The 17,468-nt window shown below is 45.4% G+C and overlaps 2 protein-coding genes across 2 annotated transcripts in view; one reads left to right on the forward strand and one right to left on the reverse strand.

Annotated features, from left to right (window-relative positions):
• On the reverse strand, nt 1–9,144 carry LOC115138346 (vacuolar protein sorting-associated protein 4B-like). The gene is made up of 3 exons (XM_029675115.2): nt 9,069–9,144; nt 735–875; nt 1–604 (listed from the first exon to the last, which is right to left on the reverse strand). The coding sequence occupies exons 1-3, from the start codon at nt 9,141–9,143 to the stop codon at nt 503–505; spliced, it is 318 nt and encodes a 105-aa protein (XP_029530975.1). The 5' UTR covers nt 9,144; the 3' UTR covers nt 1–502.
• LOC115138345 (protein ELYS-like) overlaps nt 8,452–17,468 on the forward strand; it is a 26,993-nt gene continuing 17,976 nt past the window's right edge. Inside the window, exons 1-6 of the mRNA XM_029675113.2 lie at nt 8,452–8,698; nt 14,554–14,683; nt 14,915–15,168; nt 15,296–15,476; nt 15,616–15,823; nt 15,913–16,029. Coding sequence (XP_029530973.2) covers nt 14,563–14,683; nt 14,915–15,168; nt 15,296–15,476; nt 15,616–15,823; nt 15,913–16,029 — 881 coding nt within the window. The 5' untranslated portion in view covers nt 8,452–8,698; nt 14,554–14,562. The remainder of the gene's footprint in view (nt 8,699–14,553; nt 14,684–14,914; nt 15,169–15,295; nt 15,477–15,615; nt 15,824–15,912; nt 16,030–17,468) is intronic.

The following is a 17,468-nucleotide window of genomic DNA, read 5'->3' on the forward strand; positions in this document are numbered from 1 at the left end:
TTGTTCTTTTTGAATTGAGGTTTTATTAAGTCAGGGTACCTTGGTGATCATGGCTACGTGTAACAGCATTGAGATCCCCTCTGGAAACAGAACTGAATTGATTATTACTAAACCAATATACCCTCAACTATACAGACACACAGCAATGTAGTGCTGCTGACCTGGGTTCCAGACCCACTAGGGGAGTCACCCTGCAGACCCACTAAGGGGCGGCACGTAGCCTCAAGTTTAGATCATTGGGCCAGTTACCGAAAGGTTGCTGGCTCAAATACCGGAGCCGACAAAGTGAGAAAATAAGGCACTTGTGGGTGTCTCAGAGGGAGTTGGGATATGCAAAAAAAAAAAACAATTTGTGTAAGTTAAAATGCTCCATCATTCTTGTCAATGCAGGTTCGTAGTGTTGTAATACTGTTGTAATACTGTAGCTACTATTTGACTGGAGTTGGGTCTTGATAGGAGAAACTGAGTAAGGTGTAGTAAAGCCCCTGCCAACCAGGAGCTCTCAACCCTCCTGTTCTAAATCCTCTGTGAACTTCCTGACCTTGAACAAGACCTCCATGTTGACTGTGGGTTGCGTGGTGGATAGTGAGCACAGCATGTCAGACTGGAGGGCAGAGGGACACACACAGAAGACAAACAAAATCATGAGCATGGTTCAGAAATGACACAAATGTGAGAGTCAGTTTGCAATGTTTGTGAGCAGTGTGTCTGTGCTGTGAATGTGTGTTTCTCACCATGCAGATGATGGGCTCCAGCAGCTTGTCGCTAGGCACATCCATCCAGGTCAATTCTATGGCGGCCGGGTCACCTGGCGAGCACGGGGTCAGAAGGTCATCCACCATCAACTGACTGGTGGCACAGGATGTCCCTCGCACCTAGAGTACCATCACAAACAACAAAATATCTTAAAATCTCCTAAATTGTAGAGAAAGAGATACACCTTTAGTGTGCTGTACAAGAGTGGACTTCAATAGAGTTACCATACAGTATTAGTAGAAACTTTTTAAATAAATCACAAATGACTGAAATGACAGTATAGACAGAGAGATAGTCCTATGTGTTCATCTTATTATATTTCTACAATGCCAAAACAGTGTGTATTATTTGCAATGAAACTGTCCCTGTTTGTAAATAATTAACTCTGAGACCTCTGTAGGGATCTGAGCATGGTACTTTCAAGTTAGGCCTACCTTTCCACCCCAGACCGAGTAGGCCTACCTTTCCACCCCAGACCGAGTAGGCCCACCTTTCCACCCCAGACCGAGTAGGCCTACCTTTCCACCCCAGACCGAGTAGGCCTACCTTTCCACTCCAGACCGAGTAGGCCTACTGACGCAGAAAAATGTAAGCTTCAACTGCTGGCTAATCTTCTTCCTTGTCTTAACCCAACGAGAGGTCACAAGTGTTTCCCTAAAAGCTGTCTGGGTTTAAATGTATTTTATTGTACAGAATGTGGATAGCTTAATCGTGTCAGATTAGATTATTTCCAAACGAAACAACAATATCCCAATATGCATCAGAGTCACATCTTTCCCAGTTATTCCTATTTTACAGCTTGTTTCTAGCATTAAGTATCGCGGACCAAAGCGTTGTTATAGATAACTGTATATAATCACATCCGTTTATTTTTCCTCAAAATATTAAACTAACAGTGGGTAGGCCTGTACTTTTTGCCCTTTTCTTTAAGAAAAGGTAGGCCTATGGCATACCCTCTCATACAAACTAACTTCAAGTCTTAACAGACACAGAGGTGGGCTATTTAAAGAGTGCATGGCGGGTGGAGGAATTGACTAACATACCTATGGATATAGCAGCCTATAGCCTAATTTCATCAGTCAAACCGGTAGGCCTACCTCTTATTTCTTAAATAGGAAGAAATAGGCTCCAACACATATCCCTAATTAAAATGAAGACGTTTAAAATGAATGATGTTTACTCCAATTTGCCTACTTTCAGCACCATGAGCTGTCCATTTCCGATTGATTGTGCCGTGGCTGCTGCTTCAAGTTTCAGCACCACAATGTAAGTTACTCGAATCTGACTTCTTGTGAGGTCAATAACTCTGATAAACCTTTTTTGATATCCTCAGAGGACCGTTATTAGCATGTTTTAACCACTCCTTCATTATTACTGAAACACGATTCAAAGTGGTAAATATAAAGATCCAGTCCCCCCAAAAATTGGAGGCCCCTTACACTTCAGTGTTGTGATGCAAAAATGCTAGCAAAATGTATAGCGCATAGAACTAAAAAGGTATTGTTGGACATTATTCATTCTAATCAGACAGGTTTTTTACATGGACAATATATTGGAGATAATATAAAGCAAGTACTGCAACCAATAGAACACTATGAAAAATCAGGGAAACCAGGCCTGCTATTCATAGCTGACTTTTAAAAGGCTTTTCATAAAGTACGACTGGAGTTGATATATTAATGCCTGGAACATTTCAATTTTGGACAATCTCTTAAAAAATCTCTTAAAATCATGTATAGTAACCCTAGGTGTAAAATAGTTGTACGGATGTACGCTGAGAGTCGAGAAGCAAGTTCAGGGAATGAATACATTTAATTAATTAATAAATGAACAAAACAAGGAACACAAACAGCGCACTGACATGAAACAGCAACAGTGACTAATGGGGGTAGAAACCAGAGGCAGTGACATATAAAGGGCAGGTAATCAAGGAGGTGATGGAGTCCAGGTGAGGGTCATAATGCATGTAACGCTGGTGACAGGTGTGCGCCATAACGAACAGCCTGGTGACCTAGAGGCCGGAGAGGGAGCACATGTGACAATAGTAAATAATGGCTACTTCTCAGAAAACAAGGTTGTCCACTATCGGCATATATATTTATTATTGTCATGGAAATGTTAGCTGTTAAAATCAGATCCAACAATAATATCAAGGTATTAGAAATCCAGGGTTTAAAAACAAAGGTGTCATTGTACGCTGATGATTCATGTTTTCTTTTAAATCCACAACTTGGATCCCTCCACAGCCTCAGAGGATATAAATAGTTTTTTCTTAGCTCTCTGGATTACAACAAAATTATGATAATTGTACCATATTGCTTATTGGATCACAAAAAAATACAACTTTTACATTACCTTGTAGTTTACCAATAAAATGGTCTGATCCAGGATGTGGACATACTCTGTATACATCTCCCAAAAGAAACAAATGATCTCAATACATTTTAATAGAAATTGAACAAAAATAGATAAGATCTTGCGACTATGGAAAGGTAAATACAGCACCTGTCTATTTGTGGAAAAAAATCACCCTGATTTACTCTTTAGTCATATCCCAGTTTACCTATTCGCTTATGCTCTTGCCTACACCTAGCAAACAGTTTTTTATTTATTAATGTCTGACTGCAACCATGAGCTTCTCCATAAAGGCTCTCCATACCTATGATATGAATTTGGGGCTACGGTCGGAGACGATGTCCTCCATAAGGCCATAATGCCCGGAAGACCTGCTGGAATAGTGCCTCAGCGACCTGGAGAGCATTAGGGAAACCAGAGAGGGATGAAACGACAGGATTTAGAAAATCTATCCACAACCACCAAAATGGTGGTGAAACCATCAGAGTGGAATTCAGTGACAAAATCAATGGATAGATAAGACCAGGGACGCTGAGGCACCGGAAGGAGTTTCCCCTGCTGGAGCCGGGGGGATTTGGTCTGAGCACATTCGGGACAGGAGTTGACGTAGCGACTAACGTCCTGCGCCAAAGTAGGCCACCAATACTTCTCGGAGATGGAATGGGTCGTGCGAGAAATACCTTGATGTCAATCAATGACAGCTGTGTGCACCCAGGTCAGCAGCCAATCCCTTATCCCTGTGGGAATGTAGATGCGCTCAGGAGGACAGGTAGTGGGTGTGGGCTCCCTCACCAGAGCCTGGCGGATGTCCACATCTACGTCCCAGACCACAGGGGCTACGACTCGAGAGGAAGGGATTGTGGGTGTATTCTGGACAGGATCCTCTCCCAAATTGTAGAGACGGGACAGGGCACCGGCTATGGTATTCTGTTTTTAAACTAAATTATTTTACCTTTATTTAACTAGGCAAGTCAGTTAAGAACAAATTCTTATTTTCAATGATGGCCTAGGAACAGTGGGTTAACTGCGTTGTTCAGGGGCAGAACAACAGATTTGTACCTTGTCAGCTCTGGGATTTGATCTTGCAACCATTCGGTTACTAGTCCAACGCTCTAACCACTAGGCTACACTGCAAGTCAAATCCTGTAAAGAACATGGCCCACCTTGCTTGGAGTGGATTCAGCCTCCTCGCTGTCCGTATGTACTCCAGGTTCCAATGGTCGGTGAGGATGACGAATGGGTCCTTGGTGCCCTCCTGCCAGTGTCTCCACTCATCTAATGCCAACTTCACCGCCGGGAGCTCTCGATCACGACGTTGTAATTTCTCTCTGCAGGGGATAGTTTCTTAGGGTAAGCCACACACGGATACAATTTCTGTGGATTACCTTTTCGTTGAGACAGAACTGCCCCCAGTCCTCCTCCACCACAAAGGTTATCATGGGATCTGGGTGTTTGAGCAATGCGGGTAGGGGAAACGTCACTTTAGTAGGCAGAAGGCTTTGTCAGCTGCTGGACTCCACTCCAACCTTCGGGGACCCCCCTTGAGGAGAGAGGAGTGGCGATGGAGAGGAAGTTCTTGACGAAACGGCGGTAGAAGTTGGCAAACCCCCAAAAACGTTGTAACCCCTTTATGGTGGTTGGGACTGGCCATGACTTGACTGCATCCACCTTCTTGACGTCCATCTTCACTCCTTGCGGGCTGATTTGCTAACAAAGGAAGGAGAAAGACTCCTGATGAAACTGACACTTCTCAGCCTTGACAAACAGGTGGTTTGCCAGGAGGCGTTCCAGGACTACTCAGACGTAGGTGATGTGATCCTCCACGACGGCCGAGTAGACCAGGATGTATACACGACCATATACATTTTCATCCTCGACCATGAGATGGTGAGGTTGTGGTATTAAAGCCAAGGGTGGCGTCGGATGAATGGCACGACAATAGCCCTCAGGATCTCGTCACAGAATCGCTGTTCATTCAAATTGCCATCGATGAAATGCAATTGTGTTTGTTGTCTAAAGCTTATGCCTGCCAATACCATAACCCCACCGCTACCATGGGGCACTCTGTTCACAACATTGACATCAGGAAACTGCTTACCCACACGATGCCATACACGTGGTCTGCAATTGTGAGGCCGTTTGGACATATTGCTAAATTCTCTAAAACTATGGTGGAGGCAGCTTATGGTAGAGAAATTAATCTTTAATTATCGGGCAGCAGCTCTGGTTAACATGACTGCAGTCAGCATGCCATTTGCACGCTCACTCAAAAGACATCTGTGGCATTGTGTTGTGTGACAAATTTGCACATTTTAGAGTGGCTTTTTATTGTCCTCAACACAAGATGCACCTGTGTAACGATCATGCTGTTTCAAATCCATTTTTATTTGTCAAATGCGCCGAATACAACAGGTGTAGACCTTACAGTGAAATGCTTACTTACAAGCCCTTAACCAACAATCCCTAAAGAAGTTAAGAAAAAATAAATGTTAAGTAAAAAATTGATAAGTAAAAAATGTAAAATAAAAGTAACAAATAATTCAACAGCAGCAGTAAAATAACAATAGTAAAATAACAATCAGTGGAGGCTATATACAGGGTGGGGAGTCAATGTGGAGGCTATATACAGGGGGTACAGAGAGTCAATGTGGAGGCTATATACAGGGGGAGGCTATATACCGGTACAGAGTCAATGTGGAGGCTATATACAATGGGGGCTATATACAGGGGGTACTGGTACAGAGTCAATGTGGAGGCTATATACAGGGGTACCAGTACAGAGTCAATGTACTGGTACAGAGGCTATATACAGGGGTACTGGTACAGAGTCAATGTGGAGGCTATATACAGGGGGTACCGGTACAGAGTCAATGTGGAGGCTATATACAGGGGGTACCGGTACAGAGTCAATGTGGAGGCTATACCGGTACAGAGTCAATGGGCTATATACAGGGGGTACCTGGTACAGAGTCAATGTGGAGGCTATATACAGGGGGTACCGGGAGGCTACAGAGTCAATGTGGAGGCTATATACAGGGGTACCGGTACAGAGTCAATGTGGAGGCTATATACAGGGGGTACCGGTACAGAGTCAATGTGGAGGCTATATACAGGGGGTACTGGTACAGAGTCAATGTGGAGGCTATATACAGGGGGTACAGAGTCAATGGGAGGCTATATACAGAGTCAGAGTCAATGTGGAGGCTATATACAGGGGGTACAGAGTCAATGTGGAGGCTATATACAGAGTCAATGTGGAGGCTATATACAGGGGGTACCGGTACAGAGTCAATGTGGAGGTTATATACAGGGGGGTACAGAGTCAATGTGGAGGCTATATACAGAGTCAATGTGGAGGCTATATACAGGGGGTACACAGAGTCAATGTGGAGGCTATATACAGGGGGTACGGTACAGAGTCAATGTGGAGGCTATATACAGGGGGTACCGGTACAGAGTCAATGTGGAGGCTATATACAGGGGGTACCGGTACAGAGTCAATGTGGAGGCTATATACAGGGGGTACCGGTACAGAGTCAATGTGGAGGCTATATACAGGGGGTACCGGTACAGAGTCAATGTGGAGGCTATATACAGGGGTACCGGTACAGAGTCAATGTGGAGGCTATATACAGGGGTACCGGTACAGAGTCAATGTGGAGGCTATATACAGGGGGTACCGGTACAGAGTCAATGTGGAGGCTATATACAGGTCAATGTGGAGGCTATATACAGGGTGTGGAGGCTATATACAGGGGTACAGAGTCAATGTGGAGGCTATATACAGGGGGTACCGGTACAGAGTCAATGTGGAGGCTATATACAGGGGGGTACAGAGTCAATGTGGAGGCTATATACAGGGGGTAGTCAGAGTCAATGTGGAGGCTATATACAGGGGGTACAGAGTCAATGTGGAGGCTATATACAGGTACAGAGTCAATGTGGAGGCTATATACAGGGGGTACCGGTACAGAGTCAATGTGGAGGCTATATACAGGGGGTACCGGTACAGAGTCAATGTACTATATACAGGGGGTACCGGTACAGAGTCAATGTGGAGAGTCAATGTGGAGGCTATATACAGGGGGGTACACAATGGGAGGCTATATACAGGGGGTCGACAGAGTAATATGTACATGTAGGTAGAGATAGAGATAATAAAGAGTCAGAGGCTAGGGGGTAGCAGAGTCAATGTGGAGGCGTAAAAGAGGGGGCTATTACAGGGTAGCAGAGTCAATGTGGAGGCTTTGATTAGCTGTTCAGGAGTCTTATGGCTTGGGGGTACCGTAGAAGTCAATGTTAAGAAGCCTTTTGGGGGTACCTAGACAATTGGCGCTATATACCCGGTAAGAGTCAATTGCCATGAGTCTGTGGAGGCTATATACAGACTAGAGTGGCTGGGGGTAGTCTTTGACAATTTTTAGGGCCTTACTCAATGTGGAGGCTATATACAGGGGTACCGGTACAGAGTCAATGGGGAGGCTGACACTGCTTATATACAGGGGGTACTACAGAGGTCCTGGATGGCCTATATACAGGGGGTACCGGTAGCTTGGCCCCAGTGATGTTCTGGGCCCCTTTGATTACGCAGGAGTCTATCCTCTGGACCTAGACTGCCTTGCAGTCGACTAGGCTGGGTTAGTTGCCATACCAGTGATGCAACCAGTCAAGATGCTACCAGTGATGCAACCAGTCAAGATGCTCTCGAAGGTGCAGCTGTAGAACCTTTTGAGGATCTGAGGACCCATGACAAATTTTTTCAGTCTCCTGAGAGGGAATAGCCTTTGTCATGCCCTCTCCACGACTGTTTAATCAGCTTCTTGGCATACCACACCTGTCAGATGAATGGATTATCTTGGCAAAGGAGAAATGCTCACTGACAGGGATGTAAACAAATTTGTGAGCAAACTTTGAGAGAAATAAACTTTTTGTGTGTATGGAACATTTCTGAGGTCTTATTTCAGCTCATGAAACATGGGACCAGCACTTTACACGTTGCGTTTATTATTTAAATACTGTTCTGTTACCAGTTAAAAACTACTAATACTTCCAGAAACAGCGTTAGTATTGTGTTGTTGTTGCTGTTTTGTACAGGGGACTATAACAAAAAAACTCATTATCATTATAGTATGCAAAATGAAACATTAAATCGATATTTTTTAATTGATTTCTATAATATCTTGTTTATATTTTCAATAAATGTATGTTTAGTAATTTAAAACATTTTTTTGTGGTTTTAAATCACAAAAACGTCCTGTTAACAGGGACTTTCATTTTGAAAAAATATCAAGCGTGATCACGTGACCTCAATGTCGCTAGTTTCACAATGCTGCGCAGTAGCTCGCTTTACATGGAAATGGCGCCCGCGTTGAACTCTAGCAAGAAGACAGTTCTGTAGCTAGCTAGTCTAGATCAGAAGACTTGTTAAAGACACGGTCCTTCATACTATAATATTTGTGGGTTATTGACATTTGTCTTCAAAAACAAAAGGGATTCGGAAGAAAATCGTATTATTATGACAGAGCCGAAGAAGAGTCGCAACCGAAAAGACATTACCGCATTTTAGTACGTCGACAACATCAGACAGGTAACGTTAACGTCTTGCTAGTTGTACAGTTACCGGTAGGTAGCCAACTAGAACAGGTTTTGTATTCTAGCTACGCTGCCAGTTGGTAGAATGGGCGGATTAGCTGTCAAGCACAAGTGAGCAGTACATTTAGCTAAATCGGCTTGTCCCTAAAGTTAGCTAGCTATTTTAGTTAGGTAGCAAACGTTAGGTGGTTAGTTAGGCAGCTAATGTTAGCATAATGCTACCTCATGCGAGGTTTTGATTCACCCGCCTCACAATCATAACGTCAACGTAAGACATATGGAACGTGTCATCAGTGACCTAGTTCGTGTGGTGTGCAAGTTAGATAATCCCCCACCTCACATTTTCCACCAAACAAACAATTTACCTTAACAACACTGTTTAACTTTAGACGTGCTGCAACTAACGTGATGTCTGTGCTTTGGTAGTCTCGCGTTGCCATACCTCCAAAATATGTCGTTGTCACGCCTCCGTTTTAGGGAACGCCTCGATCGTATCGATTATTGGATTTCAGTACAGCAGAAGTACATTAATTCCCAATTTAACGCTGCGTTTTCCTTGAAGTATTGTGTTTCATGCCTCGACCACACCGAAAGTGTTCTCGCGCAAAATGTGACGCAGCATCATCTGGATAAATCTACCCAAAATCGGAAACCGTGGATAGATGGCAGTATTCGCGCAAAACTGAAAGTCGAACCACCGCATTTAACCATGGCAAGGTGACTGGGAATATGGTTGAATACAAACAGTGTAGTTCAACGGGAATATGGTTGAATACAAACAGTGTAGTTCAACGGCTCACACACAAGACGTATCAAATGTTATTGGTCACATACACATGGTTAGCATATGTTAATGCGAGAATAGCAAAATGCTTGTGCTTCTAGTTCCGACCATGCAGTAATATCTAGCAAGTAATCGAACAATTTCACAACAACTACCTTTTACACACAAGTGTAAAGGAATGAATACGAATATGTACATATAAATATATGAATGAGCGATGGCCGAACGGCATAGGCAAGATGCAGTAGAATGTATAGAGTACAGTATATACATATGAGATGAGTAATGTAGGGTATGTAAACATGATGTAAATTGGCATTGTTTAAAGTGACTAGTGATACATTTGACATCCAATTTTTAATTATTAAAGTGGCTAGAGATTTGAGTCAGTATGTTGGCAGCAGCCACTCAATGTTAGTGATGGCTGTTTAACAGTCTGATGGCCTTGAGATAGAAGCTGTTTTTCAGTCTCTCGGTCCCAGCTTTGATGCACCTGTACTGACCTCGCCTTCTGGATGATAGCGGGGGGGGGGGACAGGCAGTGGCTCGGGTGGTTGTTGTCCTTGATGATCTTTTTGGCCTTCCTGTGACATCGGGTGGTTTAGGTGTCCTGGAGGGCAGGTAGTTTGCCCCCCGGTGATGCGTTGTGCAGACCTCACTACCCTCTGGAGAGCCTTCCGGTTGTGGGCGGAGCAGTTGCCGTACCAGGCGGTGATACAGCCAGACAGGATGCTCTCGATTGTGCATCTGTAAAAGTTTGTGAGTGATTTTGGTGATAAGCCAAATTTCTTCAGCCTCCTGAGGTTGAAGAGGCGCTATTGCGCTTTCACCATGCTGTCTGTGTGGGTTGACCATTTCAGTTTGTCCGTGATGTGTACGCCGAGGAACTTCAAACTTTCCACCTTCTCCACTACTGTCCCGTCGATGTGGATAGGGGGGTGCTCCCTCTGCTGTTTCCTGTAGTCCACGATCATCTCCTTTGTTTTGTTGAAGTTCAGTGTGAGGTTATTTTCCTGACACCACACTCCGAGGGCCCTCGCCTCCTCCCTGTAGGTACATTTCGGTAAATTTACCTACATGGAAATTTCCGGAAACTTTCCATGGGAAGTTAAGCCCTGAAATTTTGGAAATATTGTTTAAATTCATCAAAAAAAGTTAGCTTATAACAGTGAACAGTGAACCTTTTTTTGTGGGATACACATAAGGCAATTGTGGCATATTTTGGTTAAACTATCCCCAATTCAATGGAATTGCAACCCTCTGCATACACAGTGCATTCTTCAATCACATGTGCAGCTGATTCTCAAGATCTTGCACACTATTGAGATGCTCTTGAGCCCACGCTACTACACTGTCTGAGCCAAGGACTACATGGGTGAATATATTTTATATGACCTACATTATTCTTTGTTAACTAGTAAATAGTAGCCAACAGCAAAGTGTTTTAAATCATTTTTAACTTGTTAACAATTTATGCTCGTTAGTTTTTGCTACCATGTGGGTTTTTAGCTTGCTGTTAACTGAGTGTTATTTCACCTGTTTCCATACAAGTTTCATTTTAACACATTTATCTCACAAATGAGTTGTTAGATTAAACTGCTTAACTATTTATCTGTACATAGAATTGTATTAGTTATTTTTACTCATTTTTTTCTAATCTTTACAGGAAAATGCCACGGGCACTATCTGATGTGTGAAGACATTTCACTGCAGCTAATGTAGAAGGAAAAGCTCTGTACATTTGCAAATACTGTGCCAAATCATATGTGAAGAATCCAACTTAGATGCAGAATAATCTGGCCAAGTGCATTTAGTTCCCTCAGCACTCCCAACAAGCAACCTCTGACAAAAGTCCCTCTACTTCTAATTCAAGGTGACAATGCTGAATCGGAGACCTTATCGATAGCAACAGCTCATGGTCCTCCTGGAAGCATACGTTTTTTGGACTCAATGGAGGAACGCAGTTAGAGAAATGCTGATGAATGTCTTGCTCGAGCTGTGTATGCAACTGGTTCACCTCTGATGCTCACAGGCAATGAGTATTGGAAGAGATTTCTGAATGTTCTTCGCTCAGAATACACCCCTCCAACCAGACATGCTTTATCTACTCATTTGCTGGATGCAGAGTTCAACAGAGTTCAAGTGAATGTCAAGCAAATCATAGAGAAAGCAGACAGTATTGTAATCATCTCTGATGGGTGGTCAAATGTTTGCGGGCAAGGAATAATTAACTACATCATCTCCACCCCTCAACCAGTATTCTACAAGAGCACAGACACAAGGGACAACAGACACACCGGTCTCTACAATGCAGATGAGCTGAAGGCAGGCTTCAATGACCTTGGACCACAGAAGGTATTTGCATTGGTGACATACAATGCTGCAAACATGAAGGCTGCTTGGTCTAAAGTAGAGAATGTCTAACCTTACATCACACCCATTGGCTGTGCTGCTCATTCATTGAATCTGCTCCTCGAGGACATCATGGCTCTGAAAACAATGGATACACTCTACAAGAGAGCCAAGGAAACAGTTAGGTATGTGACAGGTCATCAAGTTATAGCAAACAAAGTGAGAAGAAAAGGAGCACCACATTGAAGCTTCCCAGCAACACCCGTTGGGGTGGTGTTGTCATGTTTGACAGTCTCCTAGAGGGGAAGGAGTCTCCAAGAAATGGCCATATCACAGTCTGCCGATATGGACAGCCCCATCAAGAGGATGCTCCTGGATGATGTATTTTGGGAGAGAGTGGTAAGCAGCCTGAAACTCCTGAAACCTATAGCAGTAGCTGTTGCACAGATTGAGGGAGACAATGCCATCCTGTCTGATATTCAGACTCCTGCCCTGCCCACTTCACTGTTGCTCCAAACAGAGGAAACTGCCGTTCTGAAATACATCAAAAAGCATGAAGACTTCTGCCTAAAGCCCATACACGCCGCAGCGTACATGTTGGACCCCAAGTATGCTGGCAAGAGCATCCTGTCTGGTGCAGAGATCAACGAGGTCTATGGTGTCATCACTACCGTGTCTCGCCACCTTGGCCTGGATGAGGGCAAGGTTCTTGGCAGTCTGGTGAAGTACACTTCCAAGCAAGGGCTTTGGGATGGAGATGCAATATGGCAGTCGTGCCAACATATCTCATCAGCCACCTGGTGGAAGGGACTTTGTGGATTTGAGGCTCTTTCCTCTGTTGCCTCCATCCCCCAAATCCCACCAACATCAGCCGCATCAGAGCGCAACTGGTCTTTGTTTGGGAACACACAACAAAGCACGCAACAGGCTGACCAATACAAGGGTTGAAAAATTGGTGGCCATCTAGGCAAATTTGAGGCTCTTTGAGCCTATGGTTGGAAAGGGACCGTGGTGGACATTGAGGAGGTCCAGGGAGAAGACATGGAAGCCTGAGAGGAAGACAACCAAAGCTTTAGTCTAGAAACTATCATTCTACACATGTATGTTCAAAATGCTTTTGGGAGATACGAAGGATCACTCAGTATTCCCTTTCCACTGAATATTCCCCAAAATGTGCAACCCTACTCAGCATCAAACACATTTTGTGCTTTAGTTGCTCTTCTCCACTCGGGATGCCTGTTCGTGAATTGTCATCTATCAAAAACAGCGCTCTGACTGATGTGTAGCTACTTTTCTCCAGTACTTTGTGTAGCCAGCCTACTTTTCTCTGTTAAAATACAAGATAAACTTGAAGCTAAACATAAGGAAATACCATTGGTTACATTAGTTTTATAATAAACATTAGAAATGTGATGGCCGTGCATTGTTTTCTGCATAAAGACTTTGCTTTTTCATTTTAAACTCTTATCTGCCAGCTAAAACAGTGTTGCCATCTGATGAGAATTTAAGCTGTTTTCTGCCAAATGTGTTGCGCTACTGTATTTTCTGTCAAGGATGGCTATAGTTGCACGTCCCTGATCACTCTATTAAAGCAAAAAAAAAAAACACTTGACTTTCAATGTGAACCGTGACCCCTGTCAACACACAGCTGGACTCACCTGCTCCCGCTTTCCCCTGTTGTGGTATTGACAAACAAACACGTGGCTGGCTCGCCTGTTCTGGAAACTACGTAAGCTTCCTGATGTTAAGTAATGTGACTGGTGAAATGAAGAACGCAATCTGCTTCATCTCCTAACATTAAGTAAAGGTATTTACTTTAAAAAGTAGCTACAAATATCAAAATGTAGGTATTGTAAAACCATCCTGTGGCTATATCCAGATACCCCTGTATACGGTATATCGCCGAAGCCTAGTGGTATTTGCAATGGTGCCTTGACCTTTGCGTGACACATGGCATGTTATGAAAATCCCAGGCTAGTCTAGTAATTCTTTGGTGAAAGACACTGTTTTGCTCTAGGCCAGACTCATACTTGAATAGAGTTTGGTCAAACGTTGCACTACAGTGGCACAGAAAGCTGTGCTTGCGCTCTGACACTTGTACATTCAAGGGTCACTATTCAACATCTATACAAGGCTCTCTACGATAGGTCCCCAAGATCACATTGTCATGGGGAATGAAGTGGGTTAACCACAGTGAAAAGTTAACACAGAGCAACATGCCATGTAGGAGTGTTTGAATCATCCTCAAAGCTCAAACTTGTACATGATACTGGATGTCAATGGGCTACTATATTCACACCTGTCAACATGTTACTCAGCACCAAGACAAGGACACGTGCACAGACACCCATGCTGGCTGCTGCTGTTACTCCAACAGGCCCAGAGCCCAAACCTTTGACAACTGGGAACCATAACTCTGCTGAAAGACCTCTCTTGTCCCCCCTCCCAATAGCCCCAAAGATAAAAAAAAAAACCTGGTGTAGGCTTACAGAGGGACAGTTTTCACTCTCTTGTTGTCTGATTTGAATTTAGTTGCTAAACCTTGGAGCGTGGTGCTACTGTAGAAAGCAACGAGAACCCTGTAGGTTTTGACGCCCATATGTGCCACATCCACAAAGTTTGGACGATACGAAGTACTCTCTAAAGAATTGCAAAAGTAATGCAATGTTTCATGTTTTGTTTGTGTACGTAACGCTGTCATGTTTTGTGTGCAGTGAGTGAACATGCGTGACCTGGCTGCCCAGGTCACCAGCAGCCTGCTGTGTTTCCCGAAGGTGACTGTCGACGCTCTGGGGGAGGATGAGATCACCCTGGACTCTGTGCTGCGCGGGAAGTTCACCGTCGGTAAGTCGACGTGTGTCTGCACGGCGGTCATCGCTCACCAGCTGACCATGCTGGAGAGGGTGGAAGTATGGCATAGTCACGAATTGGGCCTGTACCGTCGGCACCCTCAATTCCCAAACTTCACAACAACCAAAAAAACGTTTGGGTTTCCTGTCTACGTTTTAGCCATCACCTTTTGCCTGTCTGCTTCCTCCCTACCTCACTGACGTGCTCCCCTCTCCCTTGGCACAGGTCGCAGCGGGCTGGCCTGGCTGGCATGTGGGCCCCAGCTGGAGGTGGTCCATGCGGTGACGGGCGAGCGTCTGTCCGCCTACTGCTTTAGCGGCGAGGGGGAGCACCCCCCAGGCGTGCTGGCGGCCAGGGACTTCTCCTGGCTGAAGAGGACAGGTCTGCTGGTGTGCCTGGAGGAGGCCCAGGGTAGCATGCTGTGTCTCTACGACCTGGGCATCTCCCGAGTGGTCAAGGCCGTGGTCGTACCGGGCAGGGTGAGTGCTCTCATCTTCCTGTCTCTCTCTTTCATATTCTCGCTCACCCTCCACTCCTTTCGCTTTCATCAACCGGTTGATTTGATTGTGACGTCGACTGACTAACTGCTAATGTGTTGATTGGCAGATCACGGCCATCGAGCCCCTGGTGAGTTATGGTGGGGCCAGTGCTAGCACACAGCACCTCCACCAAAGCCTGCGCTGGTTCTTTGGCGTGGCAGCTGTGGTCACGGACCTGGGACACGTCCTCCTGGTGGACCTGTGTCTGGATGACCTGTCCTGCAGCCAGAGCGAGCTGGAGGCCTCAGGTCAGCCTTTGTGTGTGTGTGTGTGCTTAACTTTACATAACCTAAACTGTACTGGCCAGCAGTCCCTCTGAAGGTTGTGTGAGAGTGTTCAATGTGTCTTTGTTTTTTTGTTTTCATCTTTAACCTCCATCCTCTCCAGACCTGGAGGTAGTGACTAAGTCCCCGGCTGAGATCCCCCGGCTGCGCGAGCAGGAGACGCGCCAGGGGAGACACCTCTGTCTGCAGCTGAGCAGCCCCACGGGCACGGGGGCCACGGCCCTGCAGTACATCCCCCGCACCAACCAGCTGGCCGTGGGCTTCTCCGACGGATACCTGCAACTCTGGAACATGAAGACGCTCAAGAAGGAGTGAGTTGACGACCCAGTGGTGACGCGATGGGAAAGCCACAGACTGTGTGGGTTGGTCTGACGGCCTCCTCTGCTGTGTTCTCCCCCAGGTATCACTCCCAGCTAGAGGGCGGAAGGGTGCCAGTGTACGCGTTCACCTTCCAGGAGCCAGAGAACGACCCCCGTAACTGCTGCTACCTGTGGGCTGTCCAGTCTGCCCAGGACAGGTAAGTTGTCCTTCCCTCTCCACCTGCCGGTCTGCCTGCCTGCCTGGGCCGCAAAGCTCGAGGCCTCTTGGAAGGGGTCGTAGTGTGTATTGCACACACCAGATCTGCGTGCAATGTGTATTTCAAAAAGCGTGTGAGGTGTGCTTGTTTTCACTTGCCCGGCACAATGGAACTGGTGGAACAGTTTCAACTCCAATCAGCTGGGCTAGACAATCTGGGCCCTCTCTTTCTAAAATTATCCACCGCAATTGTTGCAACCCCTATTACTAACCTGTTTAACCTCTCTTTCGTATCATCTGAGATCCCCAAAGATTGGAAAGCAGCCGCAGTCATCCCCCTCTTCAAAGGGGGAGACACTTTAGACCCAAACTGTTACAGACCTATAACTATCCTACCCTGCCTTTCTAAGGTCTTCGAACGCCAAGTTAACAAACAGATCACCTACCATTTCAAATCCCACCATACCTTCTCCACTATGCAATCTGGTTTCCGAGCTGGTCATGGGTGCACCTCAGCCACGCTCAAGGTCCTAATCGATATCATAACCGCCATCGACAAAAGACAGTACTGTGCAGCCGTATTCATCGACCTGGCCAAGGCTTTCGACTCTGTCAATCACCACACTCTTATCTGCAGACTCAACAGCCTTGGTTTCTCAATTGACTGCCTCGCCTCGTTCACCAACTACTTCTCAGAGTTCAGTGTTTCAAATCTGAGGGCCTGTTGTACAGACCTCTGGCAGTCTCTATGGGGGAAGCACAGGGTTCAATTCTCGGGCCAACTCTTTTCTTGGTATATGTCAATGATGTTGCTCTTGCTACTGGTGATCATCTGATCCACCTCTACGCAGGCGACACCATTCTGTATACTTCTGGCCCTTCTTTGGACACCTTGTTATCTAACCTCCAGACGAGCTTCAATGCCATACAACTCTCCTTCTGTGGCCTCCAACTGCTCTTAAATGCAAGTAAAACTAAACGCATGCTCTTCAACTGATCGCTGCCCGCACCTACCCGCCTGTCCAGCATCACTACTCTGGACATTTCTGACTTAGAATATGTGGACAACTACAAATCCTAGGTGTCTGGTTAGACTGTAAACTCTCCAGACTCACATTAAACATCTCCAATCCAAAAATGTAATCTAGAATCGGCTTCCGATTTCGGCGATGTCATTTACAAAATGGCCTTTAACATTCTACTCAGCAAATTGGATGCAGTCTATCACAGTGCCATCAGTTTTGTCACCAAAGCCCCATATACTGGCTGGCCCTCGCTTCATATTCGTCGCCGAACCCACTGGCTCCAGGTCATCTATAAGTCTTTGCTAGGTAAAGCCCCGCCTTTTCTCAGCTCACTGGCCACCATAGCAGCACCCACCGTAGCACGCGCTCCAGCAGGTATATTTCACTAGTCACCCCCAAAGCCTCCTTTGGCCGC

Source organism: Oncorhynchus nerka, linkage group LG12 (genome assembly GCF_034236695.1).
Source record: "Oncorhynchus nerka isolate Pitt River linkage group LG12, Oner_Uvic_2.0, whole genome shotgun sequence".
NCBI lineage: Eukaryota > Metazoa > Chordata > Actinopteri > Salmoniformes > Salmonidae > Oncorhynchus > Oncorhynchus nerka.